The sequence below is a fragment of the Larus michahellis genome, chromosome 1, assembly GCF_964199755.1.
Source record: "Larus michahellis chromosome 1, bLarMic1.1, whole genome shotgun sequence".
Classification (NCBI taxonomy): Eukaryota; Metazoa; Chordata; class Aves; order Charadriiformes; family Laridae; genus Larus; species Larus michahellis.
The window spans coordinates 150,691,006-150,703,119 of NC_133896.1; the positions used below are offsets into that span (position 1 = coordinate 150,691,006).

Sequence of the window (12,114 nt, forward strand, 5' to 3'; positions counted from 1 at the left end):
GAGCTTTTTTAAAATGTAATTAGCTTTGCCTCGTTTGAATGAGGTGACTCGTTGCTTCATCCTGAATCGAGAGTCTGAGAAGTCGCTTGCAAAAACAAACTTTCATCTCACAAAGGTGTAGGTATTTACTTGTCATTTCCTTGCTTTGATGAAATAACTGATAAAGGAGAAACAAAGGCTTGAAAGTTAGTCTAAAACGAAGTAAAAAGTGTAACCACAGAAACTTCATCACAGTCTCAGTTGAGATGCGATGGCTGCAAAATGGCCAGCAGCCAAGCTTTGCAGTGCATCTGACTTCACCTGGCACTAACTGTCATACTGCTCCCTGAAAATGTTTCTTAAATGATATAATGATGAATGGCACTTCTATTTAACAGTGTCATCTGCTCAAAATGTTCTATAACATCTGCTGTTTTGTTCGTAAGTTGCAACAAAGATAAAATAACTGAAGAGTGGCTGAGAAAGTATTTGGGGTTTACAGAAGGGCTGCCTGCATTCAAGCTGCTTGGGCAGAAAGCTTTGGCTAGTTTCTGTGAGCTGCTGTGTGTGTTATCCTTGTGGAAGAATTGTTGCTACCTACAACAATTGTTGTACCTATAGTGTATCATATTTAAAACAGGGGGAAAGAGCCTCAAGAAAGTACTAAGAAAGTACTAATTTGTGATTTGATGAGGTACCCTTTTAGGTTTTACTGGTGGTCGATGGATTATGAATATAAAAAGCTGTTTTCTAATGAATTTTTTTGTTTGTGCCTGATGTCACAGTCAAGTTCTGTGTATTCTTTGTTTCCAAAACAGAGAGCTAGAAAAGGAAAGAATGCCAAGAAGCCCAACCTCAGAGATGCAGTTCCTTTTGACTGTTAGGAAGGTGTGCTCATATTGATAAATTCTTTTATTAAATTGTCATTGTTAAACTTGAAATAAGTCAAGTACACGAGAAAATGTAATTTCATTCTGGATTTCTCCCTAAACTAAAAATTGAGACTTTCCCTCCTATATCAGCTAATCTGTAATTTCGGGATTTTTTTGCACAGAGGCTACACGTGACATTTCTGTGAAATTGTGATTAACTGTCATGCTTTGCTTTTTAACTTAACGTGTTAAAGCTTCATTTTCTTATGTCTTGTGCTGCAATTCACTTAGATTTATTTTTTTTAGTGGTTTTAAGGACAAAATTAAACAGTGACTTGAATGTCTTACGGTGTTTCGGCAGTTAAATTGACAAGAATCCACTTGTTCTTTGTTTCTAGGATTAAACTAAACTGATAGACCTACTCCAGTAACTTAAATTTTAAAAGCCCAATTCTTCATAAACTGTAGGACTTGATCTCCTAACAGTTATTTAAATGCTGGTGTTTTCTTGTTTTGGTGTGGTTTTATTGATCTCTTGCCCTATGTTCTGTATAGTTCTTCAATATAAATGATTGACCAAACCCCCAGTTCTTGGGTTAAAGCTCACCTTTGTTTGTTTTGGAAATCATTAAGGTGATACACAAAAAATTTTCACAATCAATACACACAAAAATTTTCTAAGATATTGCTGACATGACTGACTAGTGTTGCTCATGCCACTGTTAATATTGCAGGACATGCATATTGTTTATAATCAAGCCCCCCCTTCCCCTCTGTCATGATTTTCACACTTCCATGTGAGCTGGGCTGTTTTCTCAGCCTGTGCCACTAAAAGTGAAAATGCTGAGGTGTGGTATCTTGGAAAGTAATGGTATAAAATTTTGTTGTTTGGGGGTTTTGTTTATTTGTTTGACTTTTTTGCATACCATAGGAGACTTCTGGAGATGACAGCAGCAGTCTTTATTTTATATTAAGTTTTATTTTTGGTTATATGAAAGCAAGGTTGTGGAGTTTGTACCTTTTAGGAGAAGGTATAAAAATACAGGGGGAGTCAGGGATGCAGAATGGGATGTGCAAACAGTGTTATGTTAAGTAGCAGCTTGAATTTTGGATGCTGAGTGAGGTGTCACCAAAGCAGCCACTGAGTAAATGCTTGGGATAAATAAGTGTCAAAACTAGTGTTTCTCTGTGTGGTAGGTGCCTTTACTCCTATCTGCCGAGAGTGCTTTTTTCTTATTTTTGCTTTCTGAAAGTAATGTCACTTTTTGTTTTAAAACATCATGGAGACAAGTGGCAATGTTCATGGCCTTATAATAATTGTTCATGTTAGAATGCTGACCTTCAAAATGGGAGATGAAGGTTCAAATCTCCTTTTCAGACTGGGATTCAAATTCCACGTTCCAGAAGCACACACTGTGCTTCTGTGAGCTGGGAAATCTTTAACCTCTTCCTGTTGAAGTTGTTCCTCTTTGCAGAAAGAGGGGTGTGTTACCGCTTTGTCAGCTTCATCTAGCTGAATGGTAAAGGCAGTCATGGAAAAAGATTGTAGGGTAGGGGAGGAGCTATTCATAGGGAGTTACTTTTTTAATACAAATTTCTGGTTTGAGGTTGTTATTATATTTTATCCTAAAGACCTGCTTTTGTGTGTGTGGATGGTTTGGGGAGCAAAATTTAGGCCTCTTTGAACTTTCTTTCCTCTTTAACTCATGTTGATTCTTGTACAGATTATTATGTTTTACAGGAAGGGCAATGCCTTATTCCTTTGTCTTTAAAAGAAAGTAGCATTCCCTACATTTTGAGGGGAACTGAAGAACAATTGTCTGACCAAACATTTAGACGAAATGAGTGGAGGAGGAATACTTAATTTGAGGATCCTATGTGTGACTGAGGCATGAACTTTTCGTCAAATTTAGTCATGTGGTGCAAACACTTCTGCGGTGTTTCAAATTTTATTATGTTACTGTCAAGATGGAGAGTTGTTGCCATGCTGAGGATTAGGGAACAGTGTGAACAAGGCTTTCCAGATGTACAGTAAAGATTTTAGGTGTATAGATAAAACTGTAATTCCCTTTGTAAGTGTTGGAATTCTTTGTGGACTTAGATGTATTAAACACAGTTGTTAGTCATATTGGTTGAAGCACTGAGTTAGCTTGGTGCAGCCTGTCTTTTTAGGGAACCTAGAAGTTGTTCCCTTTGGAGTTAAACATTTTTATGCCAAAAGACTGATTTGCGTAGTGTGGTACTTATAAATACGAATATCTTGGAATTGGCTGTGTCAGAGGAAATTTAGCATCCCGGACTTGTGTTTGTTATTTCATTTGACTCTGCATTGTTATTTTGGTTTGTCACAGCTCTTTCTACAAAATGAGGTACAGCAGGTTTTAGATGTTTAAGTTGCTCTTTTTAATTTAATAACAAAATGTTTTGCTGTTAAGTTACTTATTTTTTTGTTTTTCTTTACAGCTTTCATCCAGTCGGATGGCATAATAGAAATGCTACGTTTTGATGAAGGAGACCTATTGCAGGTACGTAGTCTGAGTAAATCGTCTGAACTAGCAATGTTTCATCTTCTTTTTGATAGCTGCTTTTTTTTTTTTTTTTACACTCATGGATGAGTGGATTTCTGAAAATAAGCAGGCATCAAACTTCAGTCCAAAAAGCTTTTGGATCTTCTGGAGTTATTTTCAATGTGCTTTGGTGTGTCCTGAGGTTCTGGTTCCCTGGTCTTTTGTGTCAGGAAACTGGTGGAGTAAACTACATGTTCTGCCTGGCCTGTTTGTCCAGTTGTTTTTTTTTCCTCAGAAAAACTGTTAGATGCTTTGTGGTAAAGACTCATCTTCATGTAGAGTTGGGATGCAACTGAATAGCACAACTAGTGGAACTAGAAAGTGTTGCAAGATGCCCAAATGTAAAGGCAGCCCTTGGGACCAAGTCGCCACCAGGTTTAAAGAAAGGTCAAGTTACTGCAGTGAGGTAATTGCTGTTGCAAATATGGATTTTTCTGGTCTACTGTTGCCATTCCTGTCAGCTTTCTTTTGGTGTGAGTCAAAACAGATGAAAAGTTAACTTTAAAGAATGCATGCTGATATTTTGCGATGGTGGTAGTAGTTGGGATGAAATGCACAGCAACATGGCTTGATACTTTAGAGCTACATAGTTCTGAAGTTCTATTGACTAGAATTTCATACACATGCATTTTGTGGATTGTACTGATGTTGAGAATATCTTTTGTTAAAATTATGTTAGTCTCCTGGTAGCTGAGAGGGAGAAGAGGAGAAAGAAGAAAGCAATTAATTGCTTAAATTAGTAGAATATATGGCACGTGACTGGGTGTAACTTCATTAGTTACCAGTGCAGTGCTTCGTTTACACTTCCTACCTCCTATCTAGTCTAGAAGAGTCAACAAATGTAAAAGCTCTATAGTTCTGGGCTCGTGATAATATTACTTGCTTCGGATTTATGAAGGTGTTTTTTCTTTTTCTCCCACGTACCTAAGTTGTTTGGGTTTTTTGTTTGGTTGTTTGAGGGTTTTTTCCTTCTTCCACTGCTTGGTCCTCAATGTAAATCAAGAATAACATAAGATTAAGAATAATTTAAGATTATAATGTACAAGGATAAGATCTCTCAAAATTATCTAAACTGGTGACAGAAAAGGTTGTAGTTAAACAGAAATACCCCAACAAATGCCCCCCGCCCCCTCACCCCCCAAAGAACCCCCCACCAAACAAAGCAAACAAAAAACCCCCAGGTTCCTCAGTAAACATTTGTTTAGATGTCATGGGTTAAACACATTCTCACAATAGATACCTATGTAGGCTTATTTTTGGACATATTGAGTAGAATAGTGTAAGTTTTCCATATAGTCGTTACAGTCTCAATTATTGCAATTTTTTACTTGGAATATTTCTTTAACTTGCATTAAGAAAAAAATCACTAGGTTTAGTTTCTTTTCTTTTATATACTCTGTTAGAATATATTTTGTTCAGTGAGTGATTTAATAAAAATGACAGACCAGTGTTGGCCCAACTTTTAGGATAAAAATGATGCAGTCAAATTCACTTATCTACATTTTAGATGGGGTTTCCCCCAAGATTCTTTTTTAAATTTTTTTCTTAAGATAATTAAAATAATTCTTACAAATCTGAAATTATCTTATTTATTTATTTTAACGTTCTATTAATTACTATAATTCTCAGGACTAGAAAGTAAAGGTGCTGTTGGGAACCCCCTCAATAATTCATATAAAGATGGAAAAGTGAAACAGATTGTTAATCATACCAATTTTATTGCAAGATGCAACAGAGACAGGAAAATTAATTTAAATGTTATGGTGGGACAAAGTCAAGCAGTTCTGGATGTTGCACTGTTAACTTTGCGGTGCTCTGGGTTGCATTTGGCTGCCACTTATCTTAATACACTGCTGAATATTTGATTTAAAATGAAGCAAGAGAGACAAAAATTCTAATAAGTGGTTGATATGTTTTATATTATGGTTGTGCCTCTTAAGCCAAAAATACCTATGTAAGTGAAACCAGTTCCTCTTAAGCAGAATGATACAGCATGTTTTCTCTAGCTTACAATTTATTTGGTTTTTTTCCTGTAGATTTTAATATGGTGACCTCTTGTGACTACTTACTGCAATTAAAAAATAAAACCAAAGCAAATACATTGTTGTAAAAACAGATTTACATCTTGTGACCAGCAGTTGCTAGTTTTAAACCTACTGTAATGTCACTGAATTTTCTCCTTCAGGCTTTCTCTAAGTTTTCACAAATGTTTGGTGATTGTAGGTCATCCATCATTACAGCACAAATACGATGATGTAGTAGTAACTCAGTATTGTCTAATGCGTTATGTCACCTTCAGGTGACCTTTTTTTTTCTAGTGCATAAAGTGATTAATAATCATTGAAGTGTTAGTGCCATCTCCAGTCTGTTTATTTTTTCCCCCCTCAAAGAATTTGATATCTTTAAAGTGGAAGTAAGCCCTTTTTTTGTTTGAAGGTGTTGCTTTCCGAGTAAGGCAAATCAAAAGCTGAATCTTGTATAATTCAATAATTAGGGTTTCCTGCCACCTCCCTCCAGTTAGAGTATATCCTGTACGTATTTGGGCTACGGTTCTTATGTGTTTCAATCACATTTTAGGACTTTTGTTGTAAAAAAATAAATGTGTTGGAAAATTGTGTTTGGCCAGACTGACTTAAAACAGTTATTTATTGAAAGAGCATAAATCTTTAAATATTTAAGTAAAAAACTCTTGCATTTAGGACAAGTATACTGCTAGTGAAAATCTAATTAATTCATGCTAGTGGATAACACTAGCAAAGTAGAGACTGTACTTTTTGGGTGTGGACTTCCAGTATGTGGATTAGAAAGTGCTACACCATGTAGCTTTGCCCTCTGTCTTGACAGAGCAAAAGTGAGAATTTCATTCTTTAGCATACATGTTCAGATTAAAGGTTTATATCCAAATAAATGTATGCTACTTCTGCCCATGGATTAAATTACGATAATGAGAGAATTTCCTAATTCTGTCTATTCTTCAAATGAATCAGTCTCCTTAAGGACTCAACAACTTTTTGAACTCTTCAAATCATTTATTTGGATCCTGAACATAGAGAGTAACAATTGTATTAATATAAATTGTCCATTGCTCAGTGCAATGTAGGGTTTGGGTTTTCTCCTTCAATAGCAGGCAATTTGCAGATGTCTGTATAATTGGTTGTCACTTCAGAGTCATAGATTTGTTTGGTTTGAATGGACCTCAGGAGACCACCTAGCACTTTCTTCAGGTAGTGTTGCGTGTAGATGGACTGCCCTTGGCACATGCTTGGCTCTTCTGTTCTTAAAACCTCTAGAGAAGTGAATTTCACAAGTTTCCTTAAGTATGTATTTGTTTCATGCCTAAGCTGGTTTTGCTGCTTCTTTTTTCTCCAATATATATTCACTTGGGGTTTTTTTAGGATTTTTGATCTCTTCATGGTGATGATTTTGTACTAAAAGACACCTATAGCGTCTTCATGCAAATTTTTAAAAACAACCTATAACTTTCTTTACTGGATTTTTATTTATCTGCACACTACTTAAAGCGTTGCATTTAATTGGGACATTAGTACTCTAAGGCTTTGAGGAAGGACAGAGCAGTTGCTTTCCTGTGTAATAACACTTGTTTTAGTAATTCCAAAATGAGTTGTAAATTTTTGACGGCATTTCGTTTGCTCTCATAGTTTGTATTTCACTTTGCTCTCCAGACACATTGTTTTCTTTAGTGTACTACCGCTTAGTCAGTTATTCAGAATTTTAGATTTGAGCTCTCCTTCAGCTGAACTTTGCCTTGTCAGTGTCAGGGAATCTCTTCCGTGTGTCCTGATTATTTGAACCCTTGTCCAGACCTGACAGATGCTTCAGGTCCCTGACAATGATGTCATTGGCAAATATTAGGAGTGCTGAAATAACCTACAACTGTACAACTGTTACTTTTAATAAATTAATTCTCTCATGTTAAGCCAACATACTGGCTCACTTCTTTAGGACTTTATTTTGGAAAGTGAACGGTAAAGTAAAATTTATTTTTCAGAGCAAAGTTTTCATTTGCTTTTAGTTCATAAAGGACTGTTTCCCAGGTCATTCTACTTATTGTTGGAGCTCTTGCCTTGGATATCTAATGTTTTTCTGCACAATGTAGTTGAGGCCACTGTTTTCCAGAGTGAGCGATCTCCTATTCGGACTAAGTGTTTTGGAAGTACTTCTGCTTATATTGTAGTATTTTTAAAGTAGTGTATTCTACAATGAAAAAGGAAAATGGGAAGACTCTTCAGTCCAAATTCTCTTAACGTGAATCATTACACTTCCACTTGCTGCAATAATCTGAAGTATATGAAATGCTTTTTTACAGGCGAACTCCTAGAAATTATTTTACTGATACTTACTGGTTTGTAGAATAGCTAAAATAAGGGAAAAAGAAAACCCATGTGCTTATGTGTGCTTAATAACGTATTTTCTGGTTTTGTTCACAAACTGCTGTAAAATGCTAGTCACAAATCTGGTAATGAGAATTACAATGGTCCTAAATGTCAAATAGGCAGAACCTTAACATGACTTGTGGTGGCTTTGCAACAAGAAAGCTACGGGACTGAGTTACAAGCGTGGGAGTCAGCAATGCTGATCTCTTACTGAAGGAATTCTGGTATTTTCTGCATGATCTGTACTTCATTCTGTATGGCACAGTAAAGAAATATCTAACAGAAGTGGCAAACATTTGGTTCTGGTGTATCAGTGTTAGTGTTTTCAGGGTGTAAAGTTGAAATGGTTTGGGGTTGTTTTTTTTTATTGCCTCAAATTTTCATATTGTATGTTGACTTTTAAAAGGGTTTTGATATGTTCTCCATTAATATCCATATTACAAAACTGCTAAGGTAGAGACCGCATGAGTGGGCAATAAAGTGGCTGGACCATTGACCTCAATGGGTCTACTCTACAGTACAAAGTTCATCTGGCAGTCAGTTACCAGTGGTGGAGCTTGATACTGAGGATAATACTGTTTAATGTCTTCATTAGCAGCCTGAATGATGGTAAAGAGAGTACTCTCAGTAAGTTTGCAGATGCTACCAAATTGGGCAAAGTAGTTGATACACTGGAAGGCAAGGCTGCTATTCAGAGGGACTTTGGCAGGGTGACAGGAACCTCATGACATTCAGCTCAGGCAAATGCAAGTCCTGCACCTGGGGGAGAATAACCCTGTGTAATGGGACAGGCTGGGCAGTGACTGACTAGACAGAAGCACTGCAGAAAAGACCTGGGGGATTCTGGTAGACAACAAGTTGAACTTAAGTTAGCCATGTGCCCTTGTAGCAGAGGCGGCAGCCAGCCTACTGAACTGTATGAAGAAATGTGGAGCCAGAAGATAAGGGGTGTGATTTCCCACCCCACCCCCCACCCCACCCCTTAAGCACTTGTGGGTCTGTGTCCAGTGTGGGCTACCCAGTACCAGGAAGGCACTGATGTGTCAGAGTAAGCACAGCAGAGGGATACCAGGATGATCAGGGGGCTGGAATGCTTCTCACATTAAGATGCGTTTCTTCAGCCTTTAGAAGAGAATACAAAGGGGAAAACTAATTGCTGCAGGCAGTGTAGAGTTGACAAGAGCCAGATTTTTCATTGTGTGCAATGGAAGGATGAGAGGCTTCGGACAGAAATTTCAGCATGGGACATTCCAAACTCATGTAAGAAAAAAAGCTTTTAAACTTGAGGATGATCAAACACTGGACTAAGTTACTCAAAAGAAGTTGTAGAATTTCTATCTTTGGAGATATCCAGAACTCAGTGGCCCAAAGCAGTAAGCAACCTGCACTAACTAGACTGCCTCTGGAACTTCCTTCCAATGTGTGTGATTTTTCTAAAAGAATACAAGCCATCTCAGTTCATTGCCATTGATTGTGAGCAGCTGAAGTCATGCTGCTGCTCAGAAAAAAAATTGCAATTTCTTCTTGTACAGGAGGAATTGCCATCCCCAGGCTTCAGTTTAAAAATAATTAATTGATGCCCAGGAGTTAGTGACTGTTGCAAAGCCAACACCTATAGCATGTGTTGCATCAGCTAAAGTCAACTAGTGTTTTTGTTTCCTTATGTGAGTCTGGGTCATGAAAGAGCATGACAAGAATGACTCAGTGCAGTCCACTTTCAGCTACCTTTCAGATTATACCATTCATTTTTTTTTCATTACCTTAAGCAAGATATTAATCATTAATTATGTTTCTTTTAATTATCCTGCTTGTTAGCATAAAGCTCATGAATGCAGCAATGAAGATTAAAACTGCCATCTATGGATCGGTTTTGTAGCTGTCTTGACATTTAGTTGCAAACAGCACATAACTTTTCTACAAGAAGGAACCAGCCTTACTATAAAATAACAATATGTAAAATGTTCTGAAAGAGTCTTTGAGACTGAAAGAGTTTTGTAACGTGGTGTGGATACTGTTGTGTAGGAATATGGAAAGCTTTGCTTGTTGAGAATTTTGGTAACATTAAAGAAATGTATTTGATGTCCAGAAACCTCAAGTCCTGACTAAGAGGGCCTCCCTGCTTCGTGCCCCATGCTCCTCACGCCGTGGCTGACCTTGTTTAAGGCTTTAGGTCTTTAGTTCAGTTGCTTAAACATAGGTAACCAGTGCTATTTGAGATGCCCTGGGCTGTCCCAGACATCTACATGGGCCTGGCAGAGATGGCACAGGAGAAACTGTGTGCCCTTCTGGATGTCAGTCTGAGACCAGGCAGGTTGCCCTAGGACATTAATCTCAAGTGGCAGCAGATGCCTATGTTTAGATGACTGAATGTAGTGCTAGGTAATATGACCTCTTACCAAGAAGTGAAGAATAGCTATTATAACAAACTGGTGAGACATTAAAACTAACCTTTTTGTTGTTGGTGGTGTTTTTTTTGGTGGGATTTTTTGGTTTTGTTTTTTGGCAAAAGTTAACAACCATGGGCATGTCTTTAGAGACAGCCTTCAGACTGTAAGGTGTGGATTTTGATTTTCTATGTGCACAAGATAGTTGAGTGGTATCGTTCCACAACTGCACTGGGTCTGTAAGGTGTGCTTTCACATACAGATTCTCTATGAAGTCTTTCTTGAGGATATGAGGCTCTGGAAAAAAATTGTTTAAGTCTTGAAACTGGTGCTGGCTGACTGCCTTAAAATTTTTTAACTCGCTGTATGCTATTTAGATCTTTATTCTGAAATCCCTTTGGTTTATAGTTTAATCTCTCTAGGGCTATATAAGAGATAAATTAAGGTATGCAACTGTTAGTAGCAACAGCCTAAATGCATATCCTATCTTAAAAAAAAAAAAAAACTAATAAAAAAATTCATCTCTCTCCAAGGCTTGAACACAGCCTTCTGGGTGGAAGGATAATGAACACCCAGTACTGGTGGAAGGGGTGATTTTTCTTTTTTTACCTCTCTCCCACTTCTTTTTCCCACTCAATTGTATATTTCTACTATTTTTTTTGTGTGCTGACATTAGTTTTTGTTGTTAGGCAGTCAGTTGGATCCGGAAATTATTCCAATTGAATTTTTTTCCCCTGTAACTTAACTTACTGTGTCTCTTGAAATATTAATAGTGTGCACATGCAGACTTCTTCTGGATCTGACATTTCAAGGTAGTATATTGTTATTTGTACTACTTCTTGCGTACAGATAAGATTTAATAAAATTTTCCTATAAATCATATTTTGCAAATGCTGCTCTCTTACATATGTATCCTTTACAGAAGAAAAGAATAAACTGTATTTATTAAATAACATAATTTTATTTCTCTTTACCTGATAAACTGGCAGTATTCAACAAAAACTATACTTTAAATAGTGGATTGATCTGGTACATGATTTTAGTTCTTGGCATTTATGTTTGACAGTTTTATGCAGTCACACAGGAAAAATAGCATGCCAGGCTGCAGCACAGTAGGTCCACAATTTTACTTGAAGATCAAATTTTAAAAAAAAGTATTTAGAACATGTAACTAAACACATTTGTATGTTTTTATTTACTGCACGACTCTAAAGATTGACGTGTAATAAAAATGAGTGGTAATTATAGAAACTGCCACATGAGATTTATTTTTGGTTTAGTTCCATGATGCTATGGTTGATGAGCTGATGAAGTTGGTATGCTATTTCTTTGCTCTTGATTGACCCTGATTTAAAAAATAAAACCCAAACAAAACCCCTAAAAATACCAAAACAAAACCCACACAACAAAATACCCACAAAAACCCCAAACAAACCTAAGGCAAACAACCCCCTGCTCAAAACACAAAACATGTCAGTGAAATGAATTTATCATTTTGCTTGTATTTAACAGATCTGAAAGCAAAAACCAGGCTTTCCTTTATAAGTGTGACTCTTTGATGGATATTTGCTCTTAAATATATTTCGTACATATGATGTCCTGCCAAACTGATTTGTGATTTTAAACTTTTTGTACAGATATTAGACTAATATTTTCATAGCAAATCTGTAATTTCAGAATTTAGGAGGGAAAATTTGTGTGTGATCAGCCAGAGAATTTAACTCCCAACAGTAGTAGTAGTATGTAGTATTTCAGCTGTTGTCAGTGATGTGTATTCCCATTTGATGCTGTGTTTTTCTGGAGTTAAATTTGATCTCTGGTGTCTTCTGTCTAAAAGTTGGCCTGGATAGGATCTTAGACTAAGACTAATATTAGGGGTATTGACTGCCAGTTACAACGCTTAAGGGCATCTTTCTCT

At 36.8% G+C, this 12,114-nt stretch overlaps 1 protein-coding gene across 3 annotated transcripts in view; it reads left to right on the forward strand.

The window, feature by feature from the left end:
• TMEM131 (transmembrane protein 131) overlaps nucleotides 1–12,114 on the forward strand; it is a 106,593-nt gene that overhangs the window by 16,253 nt on the left and 78,226 nt on the right. For all 3 annotated transcript variants that reach the window (XM_074608448.1, XM_074608458.1, XM_074608438.1), the window contains exon 2: nucleotides 3,315–3,376. In XM_074608448.1, the coding sequence (XP_074464549.1) occupies nucleotides 3,315–3,376 (62 nt within the window). The remainder of the gene's footprint in view (nucleotides 1–3,314; nucleotides 3,377–12,114) is intronic.